Source organism: Pipistrellus kuhlii, unplaced genomic scaffold (genome assembly GCF_014108245.1).
Source record: "Pipistrellus kuhlii isolate mPipKuh1 unplaced genomic scaffold, mPipKuh1.p scaffold_m20_p_18, whole genome shotgun sequence".
Lineage (NCBI taxonomy): Eukaryota > Metazoa > Chordata > Mammalia > Chiroptera > Vespertilionidae > Pipistrellus > Pipistrellus kuhlii.
The window spans coordinates 20,115,096-20,140,450 of record NW_023425493.1 but is presented as its reverse complement, the minus strand read 5'-3'; the positions used below and the strand labels follow the sequence as shown (position 1 = coordinate 20,140,450).

The 25,355-nt window shown below is 43.8% G+C and overlaps 1 protein-coding gene across 5 annotated transcripts in view; it reads right to left on the bottom strand.

The window, feature by feature from the left end:
- ASTN1 (astrotactin 1) overlaps positions 1-25,355 on the bottom strand; it is a 253,533-nt gene that overhangs the window by 110,374 nt on the left and 117,804 nt on the right. For 3 of the 5 annotated variants that reach the window (XM_045583192.1, XM_036442542.2, XM_036442544.2), the window contains exons 3-8: positions 20,257-20,650; positions 19,602-19,748; positions 18,419-18,526; positions 13,956-14,105; positions 12,603-12,794; positions 4,310-4,394 (exon numbers count right to left, since the gene is read on the bottom strand). In XM_045583192.1, coding sequence (XP_045439148.1) covers positions 4,310-4,394; positions 12,603-12,794; positions 13,956-14,105; positions 18,419-18,526; positions 19,602-19,748; positions 20,257-20,650 — 1,076 coding nt within the window. The remainder of the gene's footprint in view (positions 1-4,309; positions 4,395-12,602; positions 12,795-13,955; positions 14,106-18,418; positions 18,527-19,601; positions 19,749-20,256; positions 20,651-25,355) is intronic. The other 2 variants (XM_045583191.1, XM_036442543.2) reach the window with 1 other exon arrangement.

Sequence of the window (25,355 nt, the reverse complement as noted above, 5' to 3'; positions counted from 1 at the left end):
CTGGAAAATGTTATCTAGAGGCCCTTGGGTACACTTTTAATTTAACAAAAAACCGCTAGTATAGTCTTCCTTAGTATTCTCTAAAGTAGCTAAATAAATTTGTTTTTCCTCCTCTAATATTTTCATATCAATCAATCTCTTTTGCCTTCTCCACCTTCATTTATTGTTTTCACTTCTCATTTGTGAAAATTTTCAATTGTTCCTTGTTGCTCTAGCAAACAAATATCAAAGAGACCCTAACTGGCTCTGGCTGTGTGTATGCAACCACGGAGATGGGAGGCCAAGGTGCTGTTCAGTGAATTCATGCAGGTTAGACAGACACATGGCAAAGCCCAGGCTGGGGTAGGGCAGCAGAGTTGCCAGGTTGTTGTGGCTGGAAATAATTTTGTTGCCAACCTCATGGACCAAGGATATAACTTCAAGCAGGCATGTTCTTTTAATAACTCATGAGAAATCTGTCACCCATGACTTTATCACATCCTTTTGAAGCTATTTTTCCTTTTAGTGAATCGGAGCTTCTTGTGTAAGGAGCTCAGTGACTTTATAATTTTCCACCTGAATCTTGTTACGTGGGTGGCTACAGTGACTGGCTCCCCATCCAGATACCCAGGTGAATGCCTCACCCTCCTCACTTCTCCTTGGCCTTTTGGGCAGAACGAGAGTCAGCAAAAATGGTTGCAACCCCCTTGATTCACATGCCTTACACACATGGTCCCCAATTCTGTCATTATTTGCTGTTTTGTCTTGAAAAACTTTATCTACAGGATAATTTTAGGTCTATGCTTTACTTATAGAATCTATATTAATAAAATTTTAGATAGTCTCAAGAGGTTTTATATGTGTTTGCTGAAGTTTTTGCTTTCTTTTCAGGATTAAAATATTTTGAGGGGTTCGGAAATACAATGTAAGAAAATACCCCACCAAATATACAGAACACCTTGGAACTTCTCCATCCTGCTACCAATTCTGGAGGCCTATGCCCCGAGCTTCAATGTCCAAGAGCAAGAGCTTGTGGAGACATAGTCCTCCCCATCTTCTCAGCCTCTCCTGTCTCTGTAAACCGCACTCTTAAGCTTCATTGAGCTGTTTACCTGCCATTCATGGAAAACTGCTGCTTCTCTCTCCCTGCCTTAACATAGGCTGTTCCCTCAGCCTAGCACTACCTTTGTTTCCATTAAATAGAAGACTTCAAAATCTAACTTCTCCATGAAGCCCATTCCAGATTCTCTCAACTCACATAAATCACCCCTGAAGCCATAATCCCACAGACCTTTGCTAGCCTTTAACAGATCTTATAATTCACTGTGATTTTTTCTTATGTGCCCATTTATCTAGATATTAGTTCTTCTCCAGCAGACATCACATCTTTCTTCTTATAATTAGAAATCTAGCTTATCCATGGCTACAATAGGTAATGGAATGAATGTGTGTTAAAAACACGAATGAGGGAGAGAATAAATGGCATGTACCGGTGAAAGGCTTTCTATAAACAAACCAGTGTGCGCGCACACACACACATGCATACACATGTACTCTCATGCACACACACAGTCTCACAAGTGGGTCCAGATAAACAGAAGCATGAGGCAGAGGGTGGATAAAGGTGCAACTCCTCTGCCTCATTTGTAATATTTTTGTATTAGTATCCTTGATCAATTTTCCTCCTTGTCTGAAAGTCATGAATGCTTATTGTTATTTTTCCCTAGGTATATTAACTAAGATTTTTCCCAAGGGAATTCCTTTGAACTATTACTAGCTTAGGATCTGCCAGTTCTCAAAAGGATGTTCAGCTGTTTTAATGTACACAATCCGAGAATACTAAGTGAAAACATAAATAGTCACACATGCTGCTTCCCTCCACCTTCTGGAACATTAAATAAAATATTCAGGAAAAAGAGGCCTACCATTGATTTTCCCATCATACCCCAATATGTATCATTAGTTGGCAATCTGTCAGGCAGTTATCAAGTCAGGCGACAGTCTTCCCCTTCAAATCAATTTAGATTACTTTTGTAAGAATCATTTAAGGAAGCGTGGCATCGGGTCTTTGATTTAAATAAAGATGTATGACATCTTCCACTTTTCATTTATCTTGTCATTTCATGAGGAAAATGCAGTCATCTGTCTGGCACTATTTTATATACACATAAACTCATGCTGCTTATCACTCCTGGTTCCATTATTTTGAAGATAGTCACATGCCCCCAACAGTTGCTCCATTATTTTATTAGTGTCCAAAATGAGACCTCGTAGACAGTGATGATCAGAGAATAATGGGAATTAAGAGATGGAAGTGACAGATTAGGTCTCCTTGTCTGTCTGTTTCCTGAGGCTAATGTTCCTGTCAGTCAGTACCTCAGTGCTTTAGCCTGCCTTATTTTAAATGACACCAACATGGGGCTTCCGCCATTTCCCTGGAGGCTTTTGTCTACATCCTAAAGACTGTCTCTACACACAGCCAGAGGGAACAACAAAGCCATGTGCAATTGCCAAGTGAGGTCAGGCCCATCTGCACATGATTTGTCTACAAGGCAAGGGATGTGGAGGCTTGAGTCATTAGCCACCAAATCCAATCACTGAGGAGAGCCAGCATGGATCATGCAGGGCAGAAAGTGAAATGACATTTTGCCACTGTTTTCTTCCGTAAGAAGAAGTTTGCAGGCTAAGAGATAGAGAGCTGGTTATCCATCACCCTTTACAATATTTTACTCAATAAGAAGCACAGTTAACTGAGATTCTAGCCTTCCCATAAGCAAAAAGCTTGGCTCCCCAGAAGCTATGCAAACATTTCAGAGACCCTCTTTATTCAGACCTTAATGGACATCTCCTAGGCTCCTGGCCAGTCTTTCCACAACAAGCCACCTCATCTGCATTTACCCTCCTACAAACACCTTCCTCTGACTTTTGTGGATGGCCTCTTTGACAGGATCTCAAGTTCAATGGAAAAGGAACAATCCCTCCATTTCACTAACAGAAACATTTCATGGCGTTCTGACTTCCCCAGGCTTTCTGACCAGTGACTCAGAGTTCCTTTCTCTACCTTCATTCTCTCTCGCCCTTATCCCTCAACCTCACCCCGTTTCAGAACATTTGCCCTCTCCTAACATCTACGGGCATCTATCATGCCCTGACTTAGTCATCAGCTAGCCAACTTCTCCGCGTTGAGTTCTATCCCTTCCTCATAAATCATTCCCCTGGGCTCTTCAATCATTTTTATTGCTCTTCTCCAAACTCTCACCCATTTGTCTCCATATTTATTGCTCTGAGAGTCCAGAACTACATCTAATATTTTAGGCTTGGTCTCATCGGCATCACACAGAGGGGGCCCTGTGCCCCGCGTCAATAAGTGACATGATGGTGGCTTCTTTTCTCCACCATGTCCTGCAGCAAACACATTTCTAATCTGCATTCCAAGCAATCACTCCGAGATAGCTTTTGCCTTGATTTCTCTTTAGTTTTCCCTATTCCATTGGTTGTTGTTATTAGTGTTTATTAAGCCCTTTCTCCTTGCTCTCCTCCAAAACCCAGCCAATGCAGAAAGCAAGCTCACAGCACCCAAAACAAAACATAAATATGCTCTCAAAAAGCAATAGGAGGAGGACAATGGTGATGGTTGCACTATAATGTGAATGTACATAATGCCACTAAATTGTACAATGAGAAATGGTTAAAATGATGAAATTGATATTATGTATATTTTATCACAATAAAAATTCATAGGAAAAAAAAGTAAGATGCAATAGGTAAGGTAACCTTTGGATCCTAGCCACGTGTTCTTGGGGGAAAGCAAAAGTCTCACAGAGAATTGGTAACTGGGAATCAGGCAAAGGATATTATTACTCAGCACCAAGCACACTCTGTCCTTGCAATGCACCCTTGCCGATAATCCCCATGAAAAGAAGTTTCTACTCAGGTCAGTCTCACAAAGTTCACTAAGCCTGGGAGAGCTATATGGGAGTCCGTGTGGTTTCATGTGCCTCCATCCAACACAGCAGCTACATTCTGCCAGTGGGATCCTTGTGGCTGGCAACGCTATTACAAGGAGGAGAGGAACAGCTTGACTTTCAAATCCCAGCTGAGGGCTGTGAGTCAGAAACGTCATCTCTGAATTTGTCAATGGAGAAAAAGCTGATAGGGCATCACTAAGATGGTATAATATGGAAACACAGCAGGACATTTTTATCCGTTCGCTGTTCAGAATATAACCACCCTTTAGCTCTGTCTCCCTACATGTGGTGGCTTCATATCCGGCCTGTGTGACAGAGTGGTGACATCTGGGGACTGGCTACTGTGCCATCCCCTCACTTACCCCTGGTTGGTCCCCCATTCATTCCGAATGCAAAGGTGCTTGTGTACTGGATCCTTCATGTAACCTTCATAGCAGAGGCATTCCCCTTAGAGGCAGGGTAAGGAGAGAGAAAAAGAAACATAAAGGAATTAATTAACATGTCTTTGTTGGGGAAAATTAATATGAGACAATCAAACTTTGACTGTACAGTGGCACAGATAAGACCATTAAATCCCATGATGTCATATATTCTGTCTCCACCACACACATGAATTAACACACCACCCATCCCTCCATGGTCCACCACGTGAGAATGTTCACTACCAGAGAGATCTAACATTTACAAAGGATCCATCATATGAATCTTTTAAACACAAAACCCAGGAACTCTTTGAGCAGAGGGACTTGTTCATATTTATTTCCTCAGTGCCCATTACTACTATACTGCCAGACACACTCTAGAACAGTGTTTCCCAAACTTTTGACATATGTGTACCCCTTCTATAATTTTCATAACGCTGAGTACCCCTCGTACTCATGAGAACGTAGAATTAGGCGCAACTAAGCACGGTGCAGTGCATATCGCCCCCAAACTCTTCCCATACCCCTGGGGTTACACATACCACACTTTGGGAAACACTGCTCTAGAAGATCAGTAAATGTTTACAGAGTGCATAGTGAGTTATTTCATCAAAAATTTCTAAGAATCTTGAAAAGTAGGTATTATTGGCTATGCTATATAGATGGGGAAACTGAGGCTCAGAAAATTAAGGGACGTGGAGACAGCTTGTAAATGGCAGAGTTAATACTTCAATCTATGTCTGTCTGACTCCTATTTTCCCATCATGCCATACTGCAGGCCCATAGGACAACTACTATAGAGGAGGCCACTTAAACTAATTATGGTTTTATAGGGACTCTGGGTTTTAGTTTTTAAGTGAAAAAAAGATAATCTTCTTGGCTGCTAAACAGAAGGCTCACTCACAATTCTATATTTGTTTAAGATATTACTATGCTTCATTATCATTAGTTACTGCATTAGTATACCAAGAGGCCTACAATACCCATAAAATTGTATGGTAAATTGCATATATATATATGTGCATCTTCCCGCCGAAGATTTCATAACTTTCATCAGACTTACAAGTATATCCAAGAGTCCCACAAGATTAAAAGCCATTGCTCTGCTTAGCCCTGATCTTGAATATTGTTGCTGCTTCCTCATATTAATAATTCCTTCCTTACGCAATGCTATGAATTCCTACAGTACAGGGACCAGTTCCACTAAAGCACTTGCATTAACTCTTTTATGAGCTGGTTATTTCATTTGTAGGGTGTGATTTCCTGAAATGTGTAAATAATAAAGGGGTTATGCCCTAAGGAGACCAGGGACCTACAGTTTATCTCCCTTTTAAGATGACACTTAACAAGGATATTAATAGAATAATGATTTTGAGTGATATTTTCTCTTTTCAAAGACAAAAAAACAAGGCAAATGAAGTGTTGAGGAAAGAGGCTGAGTAGGCTCTGAGCAAGTTGTTTACAGGATCTTAGCTCAACCATTCATTTTAATATTGACCTATAAGTCACTGTCCATCAGCTTCTCACTCCCAGGTGGCAGGCATTTTCTTCCCCCACACCTGCTCAAGGTGCTGAGGGGTGCAGTGAAAATGAGTCACTTCTTAGTTAGTGGGGAGTCAACAGAGACCATCAGGTTAGTAACTTTGTCTCCTATATGGCAAATTCAGGCTTCCACATGGGCTACATCCACAACAGACTACAATCTACCAGAATCAGTGGTACTGAGCGCAGGCAGCTATGAGTTGAACACAGGAAAAAACAGCTTAAAATTAGATAGCTGATAAGGCTTTCAAATGAAGGCTGTTTGTATTGTATTAATTCCAAAGAAAGCATGAACATAAGCTACACAAGGGTAAGACAAGGTTAGCTTTCCCCCATATGAGTAGGACTTTTATAAATACTATGGAATGGAAAATAATGAAATTAATTAATTTGCCCTAAATTTATAGATAGAACCACCACCACCTCAGCCAAGATGCAGATTTCTAAGCCAGTTAATGGGTCTAGGGTAGGGGTGTCGAACTCAATCAGAGAAGGGGCCAAAATCTAAAATCCAGCCTAAATCGCGGGCCGAATGGTTTACTGAAAAGTCATAAACTGTCATTGTGATGGAAACGCAGCGGAGTGCAGTGATGACAGCGCGGTGCGGGCCACATTGCAAGGCCTGGCGGGATGGATTTGGCCCGCGGGCCTTGTGTTTGACACATGTGGTCTAGGGCTCAGCTATGCTTCTCCCTGAAGGATATCATTTCCCAACTGTCCTTCTGGACATTACACAGATGATATTAAAAATGAGAGTTAACCTCAAAAGGCTGTCAAACCCATTACTGTACTCTTAGAATGGCCTTGGTTGGATATCTTGCTTAGAATTAAGGACTGACAAAAAAGGGAGTCCTTATTCTACATTTTATATCTAGTTACCACAAAACATGTAAAAGTAAGTGCAGTAACAACTCAGAGTTCAAGCAGAGCCTGATTTTCCTAATGATGCCAATACCTACCACTGGTAGGCACATCTACCTTTCTCAAATTGCCTTCATAGTCATTATCTCCTTATGAGGTTTCCTTCAATCACAGCTATGTGGGGACACACTGCTGACAACAGATAAAGCTTTTCTCCATACAATGGCATATGCAGCTCCAAGTCAGAGCAACAGAGACATGTTCAAACACATCAGGATAGAGTTTGAGGATATCCAAAATCTGCCTCTCAAATGATCCACATTTCCGGAACCCACCAAACTTTCCTCTTTTGTATCCCTCCTCAGAACCAATTTGGCTATCTACACTGCAGGGAGATCAGACTCGATGAGGAAAGTTGCTATGGCAACTAACTGCAAAATCTTGACTTTAAGAGGGTTGTCGTTCAAGCACAAGCTCCGACTGCTAGCCGTGAATTTTAAAGACCCAACAAAGATACTGGATGCCCTCCTAAGCTAGAAATGTTACGGTCTCTGCATGTGTTGTGGCAGATGGCGGGAAACACATGACATGCTGACTCTGTGGCAGTGTTCATAGGATCCATTGAAAAGAGGTGTCATTGCCACAAATATATATCCAAACAGGATGGATGCACTCACAGGCAATCACACCCCCAGAGGGCAGAAGCCCACCAGGAGGTGATTTGTGCGCCACCTGGAGATGGCCATACTCATTTGTGCTCCGTACCTTGAAGGCTGACACCTCGAGGGACCTTGTATGATGGGTAGCAGCTTTATCATTTCCTGCTTACACTTGAACACTGAGGCACAAATCTCATGGAAGGGGTAGAGAAAGACCGTATAGCTAGGGCTCCTCAGACATGACTGGGTTCACCAAACATTCTCTGTGAGTTAGATACAGAGCAAAGCTAAAGTTTGAGTTCCCTCTCTCCTTCAGGTATATGACCGCTTTCATGAGATGAAATTGGGTGTGCTTTATCTAAAAAGGGAAATCCTTGCAAGACATCTGGTCTTGGGTAGTATCTAACTGCCTGATCTCTTTCCTTGTGGAGATATCAGGCAAAAGCCAGGCCCAGAATTAAAACAAACAAACAAACAAACAAACAAACACACACCTGTGTGACTCTGGGAGGCCAGACAGAGGGCAATGAGCCCAGCGTACATCCTGAAGCCAGGTGCTTTAATCGCACCACGAAAGGGAGTATGTAGTGAGCAGGCCCTCTAGGTGACAGGGACAAAATGAAGGCTGTGCTACCCGACCAAATTGGGTTCAGAAACTGGAGAAAGCTAGAGGAAGGTTGGCAATGGCTCAGAGCACAGAAAGAGGAGGTTGAGTCTGAAAAATTGGTCCAATGGCTTCACCAGATTTCACACATTTCTGCATGGTAGGAATTGGTTTATGGAAAGATCTGGGACAAAAGAAATTTGGGGACACATCTTGGGTGGTGATTACAATTTGATTGAGCTTGGAAGGCTGTGGTCCTGGCAGACTACAGGCCTACACATCTTGAAATGAGAAAGAGGGTCTGTGGCCAGGATTGATGGGGCTGTGAAATTAAGCAGGTGTGTGAAGTTTTTACAGCTGTCCACATGGCAGAACTGAGGCCAGGAAGGGAGTGCAGAGAAAGGTCACTGAAATCAGTTGGTCTGTGTTTCCATCAAAAAAAAAAAATCAAATAAACCTACAACCACAACAAAACCCTTAGAAAGTACAAACTTGAGCTGGATCTAGCTGGGCGTTAAGCCTGACGACCTTACTGCTTGCCGTTAGCCCAATATGAGTAGAGACACATCTAGGATTCCAGATCTGGAAGGATCTGGATAGAACATCACTGTGCAGTTGGCAAAGGGCTTCTAGGCATTGAGTTAAGAATTTTTGCTACATTATCCCCCCCATCTCTAATAGCATGGTCGCTAGAATGGCAAAGGGATGCTGGAATGGAAAACAGATTAGCAAATGACCACAGCCCAGGTTCTCCCATAGATTCCAGAAACATCTTCACAAAATTTATGAAACCACTCTCAATAAATTGGGTGGGAATGATATAAAGGGTCACACAACAATGCTCCTTCTTGTTCTATCATTCCTCTTTCTGGTATATTAATTTTCCATAACTGCCATAAACATTACCATAAACTTAGTGATTTAAAACAACATAAATGTATTATTTTGCAGTTCTGTAGGTCAGAAGTCTGACATGAGTCTCACAGGGCTAAAATCAAGTTGTCTAAAGGTTGTTTTTTTGAGGCATTGGGGGAGAATCTGTTTCCTTGTCTTTCTCACTATATAGAGTAGGAGTGTCGAACTCAATCAGAGAAGGGGCCAAAATCTAAAATCCAGCCTAAATCGAGGGCCGAATGGTTTACTGAACAGTCATAAACTGTCATTGTGATGGAAACGCAGCGGAGTGCAGTGATGACAGTGCGGTGCGGGCCACATTGCAAGGCCTAGCGGGACGGATTTGGCCCGCGGGCCTTGTGTTTGACACATGTGATATAGAGGGTACCCAGATTTTCTGGTTCTTGCCACTTCCCTCCATCTTCAAAGCCAGCTATGGCTGGTAGGGCCCTGCAGGACCTCCTCTTCTGGCCTCCTCTTCTGCCTCTCTCTCCCAGTTTTAAGGACCCTTGTGATGACATTGGCTGTATTTTAAAAGCAGTTGTTTAGCAACCTCAATTCCATCTGCAGCTTCAGTTCATCTTTTCCATGTAACATACCACATTCACAGGTTCTAGAGGTTAGGATGTGAACATCTCTGGGGGCTCCTTACCCTGCCACACCTGGTATTCAGAACACTGTACAGGTGATGAGTAAACATATGCCTAACATGGAAGACTTTGGAAGGATGCCCAAGGAAAGCTCCAGGCCTCAGAGGTGGCTCCTTTGCAGAGACTGAGTGCTTATTTGTGTTTATGAAAAAGTATTCATGAGCACTTGCCCAGTTCTACCCATTCCCATGGGCGGGCCCCTCAACATGGCTGGGAAAGCACATGTCCCAACACTATGACATTTCCCAGTGAGAGAGCCGGAGGATTGCAAAAATAACGCCAACTTGACTTGCAGCCAATTCCCACACTCAGCTTGTTGGAGAAAGGCTCTAGGATAGAGTGTGGGAGGCGATAAAATTTCTTGCTGATGAGCATGTGGGATGACCACATCATCCCATGTGCCCAGAGCAGTAAGGCAGAAAGAGAGAGCGTTTCTAATTCTAGCATTAATGAAAATAAAAGTCTCCACACCATCATTTCTCAGTTGCTAGCCCAAATGAAGATTCTACTCTGTGCCTCAGTTCTGTTGTGGGTTTTGTTTTTTATTTTTAGTCTCCCTCCAAGGCTTTCCAGTTGGAAATCCATTAATTGTCACGGATACTGGGAAGCCATTAGCAGGGGAACTGACCCAAAGTCATTTTCAGCAAGTACTGGAAATGAGACATCTGGGAGGCACCGAAGATGGGATGGCAGCCTCCCTGTGGACATTCAGGTTCCTGAGTTCCTGGCTAAGGAAGCAGTGATACTCATTAATGGTGTTGCATATAAATTTTGAATGACAAGTTTGCTGTATCTGACATGTCTGGGAAATTGACCAGCCCTTTATAATCTCACATTCACTCTGCTTTCATGAGAGATAGAGCACAGACTCTGCCAAGGTTCACTGTGAGACTTTGGACAAGTCATGTGCCTTCATGGGGAATTTAAGCATTGATCTAAAGCACATGTGTCAAACACAAGGCCCGCGGGCCAAATCCGTCCCACCAGGCCTTGCAATGTGGCCCGCACCGCGCTGTCATCACTGCACTCCGTTGCGTTTCCATCACAATGACAGTTTATGACTGTTCAATAAACCATTCGGCCCGCGATTTAGGCTGGATTTTAGATTTTGGCTCCTTCTCTGATTGAGTTCGACACCCCTAATCTAAAGTAAGAACGTAGTTTATATCTGAAACCCCTCCAAGCTGCAAACACTGATCCCTTCTCTCCACATGTAATTAGCGCTTCATGTTCTTAGAAACCTCAGAAGCTTCCAAGGCCTTCTGACAATTATGCTTCTCTCAGACGTGAGTTTAACAACTGAGACTCTCCCAGGTCCTCATCATTCAAGTCAGCAGGGGAATAGAAACTAGCTCACTGCATGGAAAGACCCCCATCTCTAAGATGACTTTTTTTTTCTTTCTCCCAAGCACAATGGATTTGGACCTGGTGCACAACCCATCTGTTTGGTTTGGTGTTTGCCTGATGGCGTGGGAAGAGCAGCAAGCAAGCACAGCCTTAGACACCAGATGTTCAAAATGCTGTACTTTCTCCTCCATATGTGGCCTGGAATCTGAAATGGACCCAGGATAAAACTTTTAGACCTAAGAAGATGAACTTTAGATGTTGCAGTGACCATTACCCCCCTCAAGACATACAGTAATATATATATATCTAATTGCAGTGTCCCCTCGGGAGTTTGTTGCTTGCTATGATGTTCACTGACCACCACAGGGCAGCACCATGGAACAAAGGAAGGCTCTAGCCAGCAGCCGGAAGGCCCTGATCCCTGATCGGCCCTGATTGCCTGCCAGGCCTAGGAACCCTACCCATTCATGAATTTCATGCACCGGGCCTCTAGTGGACTACAATATAAGAGAAGTAAGGGCTAAATGGACCTCCTGTACTCAAGCTCCATCCTAGCATCTAAAAAAGATGCATATCAGGCGTGCATGGGCTCTCTTGTGTATAGGAGGGTTGTATGTGAGGAATTGGCCCTTGATTCCAGCAACACTTACCTTGAAGGTTTTAGTTGTCCCTACATCCCCTTCCTTTGTTCTAAGGCATCAGACTAGTTCTCTGGGAAGGATCTACTTCTGGTCCTGAATCTACTGGAAACAGATCTTATAGAGATGACTGTAGACACCTCTTCTACAGAGAAATGCAAAGCCTCCTGGAAGGAGGGACCCAAACTGCTGGACATCTTGGCACTTAAGAAGCACTGAGGTCCTGGTGTATGATGCTGAATGTGGACCCTCTCTCAGTGAAGCCCCTGCCCAATTTGATGATATAACACCTGAAGGATGTCTATACTCTTTGGCTCAGTAATCCCTCTTCTAAGATTTATTGGGAGAAATTAACTTCAAATGTATCCTGCATTTACATGGAAAGATATTCAGCTTAGCAGTATTAAAAAATAAATTTAAAAATTTAAGCATCCTAATTGTCAAATAAGAGAATTATTTAAATGAGTATTAATATGCACACACATTGGGATAGCAATGTGTGTGCATATGGCAATTAAAAGTTATACTACTGAGAATTATTTCATGTTCTGAAAAACTCTCATGATAGAATAAGGGAAGAAGAATAAAGAAAATGCAACTGGACTTCGTGTACTTGCAAGCCTCTAAACATCATGCATAGACAAAAGATAGAAGAGGGGATATAAAAAATTTAAAATGATTTCTGCAGGAGACTGAATTATAGATTATTATAACTTTCTTCTATAAGCTTTGCTAGATTTTTCCAGAATTTCTACAATAAACAAGCATAAGAAATCTAGCCCTAGTACTGGATATCCCCTGACTGGATGGCTAATGTGCTGTGTCATCCCAAACTGATCTGTGTGGCCAGGGGCTACAATTAGGATGCTTTCGGGGCTTCTGCCAGAAGATGACCCCACCTTTGAAGCCAACATGCTCAGGAGCCCACCATGCTGGCTGCTCAACCGGTCTAGGCTCCCAATTGCAATGAGATAATTGGGAGGGAATGCCTAGGTTTCAAGGAGGGTGATTGCAAGAGGCATGATCTCTGACAGTTACCCGCTGCCCGGCGCTCCCGCCTACCAGTTTCGGGGTCACATTGGTGTTCACAGGGGTCCAAGAGCCGCCGGGCACAGAGGTCCATGGCCCATGGCCCACTGGAGTTCTGCTGAGAGAAGAGGACCACCTGGGCAGGGTTCAGCCAGTCACTGGCATCCAGCTGGCTCCCTTCCAGCAAGATGAAGCGGCTCCCTGTAGGGGAGAGAGGAGGCATCCTGTGTGTGCACACAACAAATAAAAACATACATACACACAATACACAAATAAAAACATACATGCATACAACACACACAAATATAACAAACTCATACACAGAGAAACAAACACACAGAAGCACACACAAAAATAAACACACATATACACACACAAAACATACATATCCACATAGAAGTACACACACACAAACTTACATATACACATAAGCACACACAAGAAACACACATGCATGCAAGCACACACACAAAAATACATGTACATACTCTGCAGATTAGCCCCAGTCCAAGGTCATTCCTCCTACTAGTCTGGGCCATCATGAGTGGTACCAAAGAAAGGTACCAGAGATAGAGGCTAGGCCACCCCTTAGATATCCCACTGCATTTTCCCCTGCTGCCTTGTCCCATGTCATGCCCACTAGGCTGGACCTATGGGATACAGGGGCAGAGCAGCTCTGTGATGGTCATGGCTTTGCTCCATCAGACCTGGCCGCAAGGACCTGCTGCCTGTCTTCACTGGCCATTAAAGAGCAGACCCTCTGGCAGTGGGAAAAGTCCCCACTGGATTTCAGCCTTCCAGCAACTAAGAAAACAGATTCTAGCAAATCACTCAGGTGCTCTAGCCTGAACTAATTCGGGGGCTCTCAGAACCTATATAATTCCTTCATTACATTGGAGTTTGCTGGATTAAATTGTTGCTATGGAGTTCTAGGCCTATGATAAGTTACTACAATTAAGAATTTCTCACCAGGGCATATCAAACTGAGGCACTGCTGATGCGGAAACACCTCTGCTCCTCCATTCAGCTTGTCCCCTCTCAGGGGCTACAGGGATCTGTACCAACCTACCTGTTCTGGGATGTTCTTCATTTCTCTACCAAGATGGGAGCTACTGACAAACAACAGAAATGGGACACTGAGTGTGCACAGAGAAGAGGTGACCTACTCAGTTTTTTTAACCTTATTTTTGATTTCACGTGTGAACAATCCAGTTTTGTCCTAAGCCTTATTTATCTGTGTTTATTTTCCCCTCACCTATAGTCATCGGTAACTATAACCACGACCCTGGCTTCTCTATACCCTCTCTTGCCGAACCCAAAACCTTCCTCAGTGAGGAAGCTGCATCTCAGAAGTGGGCTCACCATCAGCGATTAGGTGCTCGGGGACGTGCAGGGTGATTTTGACAACGAGAGGGCAGCTGACATGGGAGGAACACACCAGGCCGATCACACAGCTGCTGAGGCTGATCAACATCAGGGTGGTCTTATTCACAGGACTTCGGGGAGAGCCCACTGCAAGCAAGACAAACAAGATATGTGTTGGTAAATATCTTTCAGTGAGAAGCCAGCTTAGTCTTTGGCTGCCCAAACAGGAGGCAGCCGGCAAACCTGGGCAGCAGATGTGTGCAGCTGCATGACCTCAGTGACATTCAGCCTCATGGAACACCATGGCATGGCTCAGAATCAGAGGGGACTTGGCCTACTTGTGGCCCTCAGGGTCAACAATGGTCAGTAGTGTGCAAGTCATCTGCAGTCCTGCTGGGCCAGGCTCACAAGAGAAATAATAAAGGAGGAAGTTCTCCCCCGGTCTGCACCTGGCTGAGCTCCAACCACTTGTCAAGGATCCTGCTTGAATTCCCTGCACTTCCCACAGCTGTCCACAGAGGGCACTCTCCCAAATCAGCTCCATCACTTCCCAGTAATTTCCTGAGCTTAAGGAGCTTGCACCTATTTTAGTAGGTGGTAGTCCCTGCTCTGTAGGGTATGGGTGGAGGAAAATGAGGTAAATCCATTTTGAGGATGTCGCATCAGAAGGCTCTCCCCAGTTAGTGGGTTAAGGACACAAATGGAAGTTCAATGAGAAAATAATGGAGCTGGGGAATTAGAAACACTCCCAGTCAGGTGGGGACAGTGATGGGAAGGAGGAGTTTTAGTGTGATTTTTGTTTGTTTTAGGTACCAGTGATGAAGATTTCACATGAAAACAGAACAGATGTGGGAAAGGAAGAAAGCAAGGGGAGTTGCCAACAAAATATGTCGGTCCTTTGGACTTGTCTTGTGGTCTTTAATATTTATTACGGATAGAAATAAAAGGTATATGTGATATCTGAGAATGCTGTTTTATATACTTTTTGAAATTTTGAATATATACTTCCTTACAATGAACCTATGTGTGCACAGTCACTACCCACTCTACAAGTAAGAAAAATAGGTCTCAACGAGATTAACCTCATAGTGACAGTTAACACTAATGAAGTATATTAAGAGTCAGAGACTCTTAAGGAGGACCAGGGCCTCATGGCTCATATTACTTGACAATGACCATCTCTGAGGCAGTGCCGCAGAGGAACAATAAGCTAGAGAGGTCACAGGGCAGGTCAAGGATCAAGCTGCTACTAGGAGCGAAGCCAGAACAGAGCACAGGCCCAACTGAGTCTAAGCCCTGATCCTTGGGTCCGTGGCTGCACCATCCTTTCTGGGAGCTGGTTCCCTAAGTGGGTGCACTGTCAGGGGCTGGGAAGCAGAGACTCCGGGGTTGGGGAAAAGCAGGAAGCCTCTGGATCCTCTGTCCCTGGATACCTGGAGATATTCTACTTAAGCTACTATCCTTTGAGCATGGAGTCTATTTCCCCAAACTTACTTACAAATTTGGACTCCAGCCCAAACCAGGCCTGAGTAGCAGAACTACTCCCAGAATGTTCCTCGGGCACTCAAGTGGAAATCCCAAACTGGACTACACTTCCCTTTACCCTTGTTCCCCTTCCAATGGCACTGTCATTTACTTGGTTTCTCAAGTCCTAATACTCTTTCATGTCTAACTCTTCCCACCCTCCCACCACCAATGACACTAAGTCATTTTTCATTTTGTGTTCAGACTTTCTTTAGTCTCCATTGCTCTCTCCCTGCTTATACTTATCACCTCACACCTGGGCAATAGCAATAGCCATCTACTCACCTCGCCTCAACCTCCCCCACCCTTACTTACCCTTCCAGGCTGCCCTAGAGGGACCCTCCATCAACAGAGGACAGGGCAGTGCTTTTTAAAGCCTTAACGACTCCAGCTGAAAGATTGGGCCCAAGCCTTGTAGTCAAGGCCATGGGCTTTCTTTTGACCTTCCAGCCATCCTGAGCAAACCACAGACCTGCACCATGAGCTTCACTCTAATAAACTAGTCACTTCTCTACAACTAGACCTTTATCGTTTATGTCTCTGTGACTTTACGCATGTCACTTCCTCCCCCATAGAATGTCATTTCATCACCTTGTCAGCCTGGTCTACACCTACTCCTCAGTCTCAGCTCGAACAACAGCTCCCTGTAAACACTTCCCTGAAATGTTTAAGAACAAATTCTCACTCATTCCTTATTGTTCCTCTAGCCCTCAGTGCACCCTGCTGTTACAGCTCTTCTCACAGTGTTATCACTGTTACAGCCACTTGCCACTCCTCTCCTGTGATGGCAGGAATTGGCAAGACACCTTCTTGTCTCTCTAGTTCTTCTGCTTCATCAGCCCATCATCCATCAAACTTCAAAATCTCCAGTCATTCCTAGGACCACCAGAACCAGGGCAGACATGGTAGCATGGCATATGAGTGGTGATCCTGAGTTAGCCAGCCTGTTTCCCTGCTGTATATTCATATCCTGGGTTACAGCTGCCATACTGAAGTACTTCCACTTGCTTGAAAATGCCCTGTTATTTTGTACCTTTAAGGCTTTTTATACGCCACTTTCCTCTATTGGAATGCCCTTACCATAGATTCTCCTATTTCCATAAATTCTTTATATTGTATACAACCCAGGAGCAATTATTTTCTCCTTTCCATTTTTTTTTTTGCCTCCAATTGCTGTCAGGTAGAATGTATTGTTCTCACTTCTCAGTATTCATTTTCCTTTATTTATATTATTAAATTAAGACTTATCACCGTGCCATGTTTTCATGTTTCTACCACCTATCACACAGCCTGACCCATGGCAGGTAGGTTATGAAATTTCTTGCTGGCCTGATTGATGTATCCAGTTCAATTGAACAAACACTTTCAAGCATCTATCACAGGCCAAATCCTCCACTAGGCACTTTGGTAAAATAAATTAGGCATGCCCATCCCTAAGAAGCTTACAGTCTAGTTAGCAGCAATAAATAGCTGATGTGCTAGGAGAGCTTGGTATTTAAAAGTAGTAGTCTTATGCTGCAGAGAAGCTCACTCTAATTCATTACTATGGTTTTCCTCAAACAGGATTTTATTAAAGCAGAGCACATCCTGCTTTGGTATGGCCTGAGCTGAGGAGCCCAGGTTGACTATTTCTTGTACATAAATATGTAAGGAGGACCAGAGGGCCCCCATTCTCTCCTCAGGGACACTGGGGCATCAGACATTGCATTACCCAGAGCCCCAGTGAACTCTTAAGAAAAATGTTAGGAAGAAGTTTTACATTGATAGCTGCAAAGCTTATGGAAACTGGAGCTGAGGAATTATAGGGGCTTTTTCCAATTATTGGGAAGAGTGCCCTCAGTACGAAAGGAACTCAAGTGGAGGCAGGAGGAGCCAACAGGTAGCTGCCTTTTGAGGGCATTGGTTTTTGGTTGGGAAAATTCAATTGCGCATAATATAATGTGATGCTACTAAAATATCCTCCATGGTATCTCAATGGGCCAAAGTTCTTTAATATGAAGTATTGTGGGAATCTGATGCTGCCCTGGTGATAATTCTAACAGCAACAACAATAGGAATTTCATAGTCCTTTGCCAGTCAGAAGAAAAAAAGCATGTTTTAATATAATTCAATCATGACAATTGTCCTATTGTTAACCCATTTAATATGTGAGGGAACTGAGGCTCAGAGGAATTGTTCTTATCACACAGCAAGTAAATGGAGCTGATTGGTTCTTGAACCCAGATCTCTCTCAGTGAGGATGATGATGCCCATAAGTCATAAGAAGTAGCAGCCACACATGCAGTAGCCACACCTGAAGCCACTAAACATCAGGGTGGAGTCACACAGGCAGTGGGTGCATGGAGGGACAACCCCATTAATGCTGAGCAGAATAAATGAACTAACTTGGACCCTGCCAGGGGAGAGAAGGGAATTGGAGGTGTGCACTCCAGTGATTCCACAGAGAGGGGATTAAAGGGCAAATACCATTACACACATATTTTAGGCCATAAACTGTCCTTTAATTACCCTTCCCATCCCTGCCTCACCCAATCCCAAGGCAAGTGTGGCTGGATAAGCAGGGGTACATATCCTGTCCATTTTTTCACATGTAACACACTTTATCAACTTTATTTCCTATCTCTAAACAGCAAAATATATATGAGACTCCTGAGGCTTCCAGAAGGAATTGAGAGTCTTCTGACCAAGAAATAGCCTTTCAAACAACTTGGAAACCTGTTTGAGAGTGCCATTGTCTGGGAGAGATGAGTCTCCGAAACGGTCCACTCTAGGCTCTTCTTTCTTCCTTAGGAAACACTGCCACTTAGAGTCTGAGAATCATTCCCACACACTGACTTGGAGCAGTGAGCCCATAACCCAAACCAGCACCTCTTAGCTCCCTCCCCTCCCCTTCCCAGAGCTCCTCTGCCTCCACTTCGTCTCTCCATGCTTCCTACCTCGACTTCGTCTCCGGCTCCGTGAGGGGTCAGTATAGAAGGTCAGCTGGGGATCGTTTTCTGTCTCTGTGCCAGAATCCCCTTCAGGGTTCAGGAAGGCGGAACCAGCTGTAATGAACAGGATCACGGCAAAAGAACATCTTCAGTCTTGTCTTCATGGCACCACATCATTGGGCAAGTTCAAGATAAAAATTAATAAAAATGAGAGCAGGTTGACTGACAATCTGGGAGGAGTAGCCATGGGAACTGGAGCTTTCTGAGATACAGATTTATTGGAGAAATCAACTTTTATATGACACCAATCACTAAAGCCCTTCTCCACCCAGCCCTGTGCTCCTATCAAGGAGGGTATTGCTAACAGCTCCCTGCTGGGCAGGCCCGCATAGATGGTGGGTGGAAAAGGAAGAAAGGGAAACTTCCCTCATTCCAGGTCAGGCTTCTGGTTGATATGAGACTGGATTTATGTCTCAAGGGGCATATGTCTAGAAGCTTTAATATCTATAGGATATTATATTTTTTCTGGTTCAAGAATTTATATATTTATATTCAATGTGCAGGGAGAAGATAATAAAGAAAAAAACACAAAAATATGTAAAGGGAACAACTCTGATGTCCCCTAAATTTTTTAAATCAGAGCAAAATTGATGTATGTCAGTAACATCTGATGTATTTACTCTCTGCCTTTCCTGATAAAAAACATATGAACATTATTAAATCTCTGCTTAAAAATGGCATTCCGCTGCACCTTCTCTTTTATGACCTCATTTTTCCCCAAGTAATAGATGAGAGGCCAACTTTCCATATTAACAGGCACAGATCTCTATTGTCATAAATGGCTGCATGGTTGGCCACTGGATAGGAGTGTGCAGATGATTAACCAGTTCTCTCTTGACAGACACCAAAGCTATTCCCAATTTTGCTCTCTTTTTAACAATGTGATAAAAAACAAAACAAAACAAAAAACCTTTGACATCCATAAAGGCATATTTGTCCAATTGTTTTCTAAGGGTAAATTCTTGTTGATGAAATTACTTGGGCATCAGGTTTGTATATTATTTGAGCTTTCTGGTAACTCATACTCAACAGAAAAGATTGCATGAGAGTGGTGGTCGAGGATATTAAGGGCCCTGGCTCCACCAATAGGAAGGAGTCTTCCTGCACGTCCCAACCTCAGACCAGGTACCTCTCGCCTTGTTGTTTATCCGCTTCCTCTGGCTGCTGGAGGTGTGCGAGAGCAGTGTGGCCTGCTGGTGGTTGGAGTCCACGGGGCTGGTGGCGATGATGTTATCTTTGTACTTGTTCATCAGCGACAACTTGGCATTGTCACTCCCTGTGTAAGGAAAAGTCAAGGCAAGAACTTTGAGAGAGAAGGTCAGAGGAAGTGAGAGCGAGGGAATCTGCATAAACCAAGGAAGTGGAGTTTTCACAGAATTAAAATAAGGAACCCTTCAAGTGAGAGGTTGGCAGAGACAGAAATACTTTGATTTCTAGGAGACCACAAAGTTGTGAAAAGAGAAGGAAAAGTGATTCCAACTGGAAATTCAATTAAACTAATTCTGTGTGGACAGGGACACCAAGTGTGGCCCTTTAACTAGATACAGACTATAGAATGTGATTTGAGTGTATTCACTCAGAATATGGCTTCTCATTGCCACAGTCTGTACCAGTCCCTATTGTCTGGCATCCAGCTCATTCACATGTTTGTGTGATCTGCTTGCTTTCTGATAGCAGCTGACTTTGTAACCCCGGAGCAGCACAGGGCTACTTGATGGGCTTAGCACCAGGCTAGGTGTCACAGAGAATCTGAGACACTAATGATCTAACCCAGGAGTTCCCACCTGGTGTGAGGTCCATGCTGGCCTTCTCATTGCAGCCCTGCAGGGAGTCAAGGGTGCGGGTGACCTGGCTGGCAAAGTCCTCCCCTCCATTCATGCACTCCCTCTGTAGGTGGTGGCGTAGGTCGGTGATGTCATACTCATAGCCATCCAGGATGGGTGTCTCCCGGATGCTCAGCGTGCCGCTGGAGTTGTGGCCCTGCACGCGGGCGTTGCGCAGACTCTCCCGTCCATGCCCGCCAATCAGCACAGAGGGGATGTAGTGGATCTCGTTGGCTGCCTCAGCACTGGCACTCTTCTGGGGCTGGGGGACCCGGCGGCGTTTACACCAGCGGCGGCGAGTGTACAGGATCATCACCAGGCACAAGATGGACAGCAGCAACGCAATCATGCCACCCTGGAGAGAGGAAAGCAGATGGAAGTGGGGGATGGTGTGCTCGTCCCTAAGAGAGGCATCTCCCCTCTGCTACCACCACCAGTCACTCATTAGTTCATTCAGGTGCAAGAAGCACTTGTAACAAGTGTCGCTTAGCAAAAAAGGGACAGTCTGCCTGTAACTTGTGTTTGAGGTGAAAGAAAGATGGGACTGGGATGACCAGTGCATCATTTCAAGTGTTCCACAATTGCTTTCAAACAAAGACATCTTTGTGATTGTATATGTGTGTGTTTCAGCTTCAGAAATAAGGGGTAGGGTTAGTCTGTTAAGGCAAATCTGATCCATGCAAAGCTACTTTCAGACCAATTCCTTTAGCAATGTGAGGGGATCTAGTTTCTCCTTTTCTCACATCTGAAAATCAATTCTGTAGATTTTTACTCTGGCTCCACCAATGATCAGTGAGTCCTCTAAATTCGAAATCTCAGGTGCCCAGTCTGTGTGATGGAGAAGAGACACCCTCACAGGGTGGTGGTCAGGACTAAGTCAGGTAATAGTGTAAAGTGCCCAATAGAGTATATCCCACAGAATCAAGGCCATCCTCAGCCTAACCTTAAGTATTTCCATCAAAGTGACTGCCCAGCAGGGAAGACCATGGACCATTCTAAAGGGAAGTTTCTATCCAAGTGTGTGCAGGGACCTGACTGCCTGGCATGACTTTTGGGTCACCACTGCCCTGGAAGATAGCCTTCTCCCACCCCCACTAGCCAGAGTGATGCTCCCATTCTCACTGCGTCTCCAGAGACTCCTGCCCTGGAGTCAGGCTGTCAGGAGAGCTTTCTTCTGAACCTTATGCTCTAAGTCTATCCTCTGAGGCCAGGAGCTGGGAGTTTGTCAGAGATAAGGATGCACTGCTCTTAGATGGAGCCCCTCCCTGGACACCTACCCAGAACAGGGTTGGGAGGGAAAGTCTGGCAAGCCTGTTCTGCTCAGCACCCAGAGGACATAAATTGCCCCATGTACAACTGTAACCACTCCTTTATTTGGTCCATGTCCCTCCAAACTTATTTCATTAGGTGGGGGTATGTCACATGGCTCCTCTCTTAATCAGTCTTAGGCTTCAATCACTGCAATCCCGTCATACAGGCTGGAAATGGAAACCCCACAGGCTGAGTCAATATTATTCTCCCATACTTCTTAAAGGGGACTTTTTCCAATCTCATAATCATTATGTCTTGGATTTATAAAGTTTCTCTCCTCATAAATCTTCCCATTTTCCCTCCCTCTTCTATCATCACTGTGAGCAAAGAAACATGTGCACGCACACACACACACACACACACACACACACACACACATACACCAACACACACACAAAAAAACATACATATATTGTATAAAAACACACATTCACAACACAAACACACACATATACACATTCACAAAACATACACACACACACACACATTACACACATGCCACTTTTGAACAGGCAGCACAGAGGAGCTGAGATAAGAAGCCACAGAATAGCTGCCAAGTGACAGGTCACACCAGGTGGCTTATTGGGGCCTCCAGACTTTCAAAGGTCTCTTTTATCTGTGGAACTCCTCCTGGTGAAATCTCTTATGCAAGTACAGAGCAAGCATAAACATGAAGCTGCTCAGGTTACAGCTGGGGTGAGAGTTGACAGCCCCAAATCCTGGCTCCTAGCTAACTGCCTGTTGTCCTGTCCTCCACCCTCCATCCGGAGTCCTGCAGACATGTACACAAGAGTCTTTGGGGCTTAGAAAGTGCCACATCTGAGCCCACACCAGTTTGCTGAGAAGGGAATGCTGAGTCCAGCTCAATAGGTTTTCCGCAGACCAACCCCGTATCTCAGAGTCAGGCCCATATCCTTTCCTTCACCCCAAACTAAAACTGCAACAATAGGTAACTAAGCCACACAGGAAGAAAAACTTGCAGAGTGAGAAAAGTTGTCAGACACTGAATTAGGTCTGAGCAAGCAAGAGGTAATTTCATTCCCTAAAGAGTTCTAAAAGCAGCATAAACATCCATCTCTGAAGAATGGTTTAAACACCATCTTTCCTGCTAACACAGAAGTTTCAGAGCCCCTTCCACTCATCTCCTTTCCCCCTGATTCTCATTTCAGATGACCACTGCAGGGCTTGAAGATCAGTATTAGGTTGTTTCCTGATATTATCCTATATAATAAAGAGATAATATGCTAATTAGACCAAATAGCATAACGACCATCCAGATATCCATCAGGATGACTTTCCCGACAAAGCCGGGACTGCAAGGGCCAGCTGAGGCTGCAAGGGCTGCGAGGGCTGTCTGGGCTGTGAGGGCCAAGTCCCTTACACGATTGAGCCTCTAGTGCAGGGATAAAAAGAGAACAATCACCTACTTTGGGGTCTTACCATGTATCAGATATTTGTTTTAATTTCTTCACACTTTTAACTCTAAGGGGTAAAATTAAACTATTTATTTAAATTATATGTTCCCTATTTTACATGTAAAAAGGCTAGGGCACAGAGAGAAAAACACACAATAAAACCCAACTTGCCCAAAGTCACACAGCATATGACTAGGACTGAAATTGGGACAAAGAGATTGCCACTTCAGAGCCCCACTCCAACCCACATGACCACGGTCATCCTGAATGAGCTTCATTCCTGGCATATATCTCACAATCCTAATTCCTCCAACATCCATCCTCACTTCAAGGAAAAGAGGAGTTATTCAAAGTGCCCATCCAGCTGACTATGGGTCAGACAGCACTGTCATCAACACACAGTCTTGGACTAAGCACCCAAGAGGTGTTCCACCCAGGACCCATCGGTAGTGGGGAATCCACACTCCCATTTTCAGGTCACGCATCACTCCCTGCCTGAGGAAACCATTAGGCCTTCAACATAGTTGAATTTCAACAAAGAAATCTGTGTTTTGGTACAACTGTGAGACTCACTGAAACTCCCTAGGTTCAGCTCCCCCTTTACTGATGAAGAAATAAGGCCCAGAGAAACGACAAAAGCTAGATTCTCGTTCACTGCTCTTTCATGGGACGGACTGTTTTGTTAGGTTATTGTAGAATTCCCATTTCCATGTGTCTGCCTAGGCACTCAGGACTAGTCTATTTTGTAAAAAACATGATGACTTAATGGGAGCTAGAATACACATTATGTTGTCATGTGCTCATGCTCACATCCAGGTGGAAGTCTGTTTGGGGTTGAAAGCATGGAGCTCCCAGCAGACTTGGCTTTTGTCAGACATGAAGATATGGGCAATTTGCTTTTCTTTCTTCAACTTGGTTATCAGGAAGCTCCTAGTTACAGCTCTTGGCCCAAGCTTTCTTTTCATTCCACTTGCCCTACCTCTTTGTTTCATTAGCTGATTTGAAAGAAATCATAATGGATCTATAGAAAGTGCCAAGAGTTCTTCACACACGCTACCCTCGCTCTGAGTTTCTGTTATTACCTTAGCTGTGTTCGGAGCATATTCTTCATTTATGTGTCTTAGTTTGCTTTTATGGCATTAAGAACATAACAAAATTAAGAAACATCTGAATCCAAGTGAAACAAGTTGCAAACTATAAATCTTAAAAAAATACCACTTGCCAGTGTGGCTCAGTTGGTTGAATGCTGCCCCATGTACTGAGAGGTAACAGGCTCAATTCCTAGTCAGGGCACATGTCCAAGTTTCAGACTCAATCCCAGTAGGGGGCGTATAGGAGACAATGGATCAATGTTTCTCCCCCCCTCTCTCTCAAATCAATAAAAATATATTTTAAAAAATAATAACAATGACTGCATGATATGAAATTATTTTGCTCTTTGTTCATCTTTCCATGAGTTTTCTGATTATTCTATTGATTTTCCTCAAAACTGTAAACATTTTATAACTAGAAGTACATTTGGGGTATATGAGAACTCCACATCTATTAACAAGTTGCTTGCAAAAAAAAAATTGGCATTTAAAAATATGTTTTCTTTAAAAATCAATAAATCGTTTCTACTGGCTTTAACAGAGATCAAACAAATGAAATCGGCTTTTATTTTATTATGACACTGACATTTTTGGCCCTTACCCTAGAGAATAGCATGAGGTTTGTCAGGTAATTTGCAGATTTTAGAATCTTTTCTGTAACACCGATGGTGATTGCCCAGGAATAGAACATGCTTGGCAGATCTCCCTTCTATGCTTAGCTCAGTCATGTAAGTCAACCAGAGGCAGTCTCATTATCTGACCTGTGTATTGGTTCTGGGTATGGGTCACACCTCCCTCCCTACCTTAGTTAACTCCTTCTTGTCCTTCAAAGTGAATTTAGTGATATAACCTCAGAAAATGTTTCCCTAATCTCACTGAACTTCCCATAGAATCCTCCATATGACTCTACTCACAAGGACATTTACCTTTGATTTGCTTGTCCATCTCATCTAAGTTTTAGACTTCACAAGAGCAGGAACAACCAAGGTCCAAGGTTAAGCCCAGTGCATGGCACATAGCAGGTTTTTAATAATTGTAAAAGAAAGAGACGGAAGAAAGGAGGGAAGTAGAGGTAAATTTTGATATATTTCAATATGGACATCTTCTATGGGCCTGCAAGCAAAGCTTATTAATATATAAGTCAGTTGCTTATGTGACTCATTCATTCAATTCATTCCTCAATCATTCAACAAGTATCTACTCACTTTAGCAAGGCATTTTGCTAGTGGTCACTGTTTTGGGG